This window comes from Manacus vitellinus, unplaced genomic scaffold (assembly GCF_001715985.3).
Source record: "Manacus vitellinus isolate BGI_N305 unplaced genomic scaffold, ASM171598v3 scaffold_74_pilon, whole genome shotgun sequence".
Classification (NCBI taxonomy): Eukaryota; Metazoa; Chordata; class Aves; order Passeriformes; family Pipridae; genus Manacus; species Manacus vitellinus.
The window spans coordinates 277,260-277,985 of NW_021940780.1; the positions used below are offsets into that span (position 1 = coordinate 277,260).

The 726-nt window shown below is 58.5% G+C and overlaps 1 protein-coding gene across 1 annotated transcript in view; it reads left to right on the top strand.

The window, feature by feature from the left end:
• Window positions 1-720, top strand: part of LOC103759862 (deoxyguanosine kinase, mitochondrial) — a 5,100-nt gene extending 4,380 nt beyond the window's left edge. The window contains exon 5 of the mRNA XM_029964561.1: window positions 435-720. Within this exon, the coding sequence (XP_029820421.1) occupies window positions 435-497 (63 nt within the window). The 3' untranslated portion in view covers window positions 498-720. The remainder of the gene's footprint in view (window positions 1-434) is intronic.
• The last annotated feature ends 6 nt before the right edge of the window (window positions 721-726 follow it).

Consider the following 726-nt stretch of genomic DNA (forward strand, 5'->3'; position numbering starts at 1 on the left):
GTGATGGTGCCATCCTGATGCCATTCCCTACACCATCCCAGTGCCACGATGGTGTCATCTCAGTGCCATCCCTTCACCATCCCACTGTCATCCCAGTGCCATCCCTACATCATCCTGGTGTCAGCCCAGTGCCATCTCAGTGCCATCCCTACACCATCCCACTGTCATCCCAGTGCCATCCCTATACCATCCTGGTGTCATCCCAGTGCCATCCCTACATCATCCTGGTGTCATCCAAGTGCCATCTCAGTGCCATCCCTACATCATCCCACTGTCATCCCATGCCATCCCTACACCATCCTGGTGCTATCCCAGTGCCATGATGGTGTCATCCCAGTGCCATCCCTACACCATCCCAGTGCCACGATGGTGTCATCCCAGTGCCATCCCTTCACCATCCCAGTGCCCCCCTCTCAGCTGGATCCCCCTTGCAGGTGGAGGCCTTTGTGACATCCCTCGGGGCCGATCCCTCACCGTCACATCCCGGTGCTCTCTGAGCACATCCTGGTACCCTCCGGAGCCGGGAAAGGGCATCACCCGCCTGGAGATCCAACACCAAGGACAAGGGACAAATCCTGGTCCCCAACCGCCCCCTCAGCCCATTTATTCTGGGCGAGGGGTGGATTTGAGGCGCTCTGGGATGGTTTTAAGGCAGATAATCAGAGCGCAGCCGTGGGATGAGTTTTGGGGTGTCAGGGTGGACTCCCCACGCTCCCCCTGTGCTTG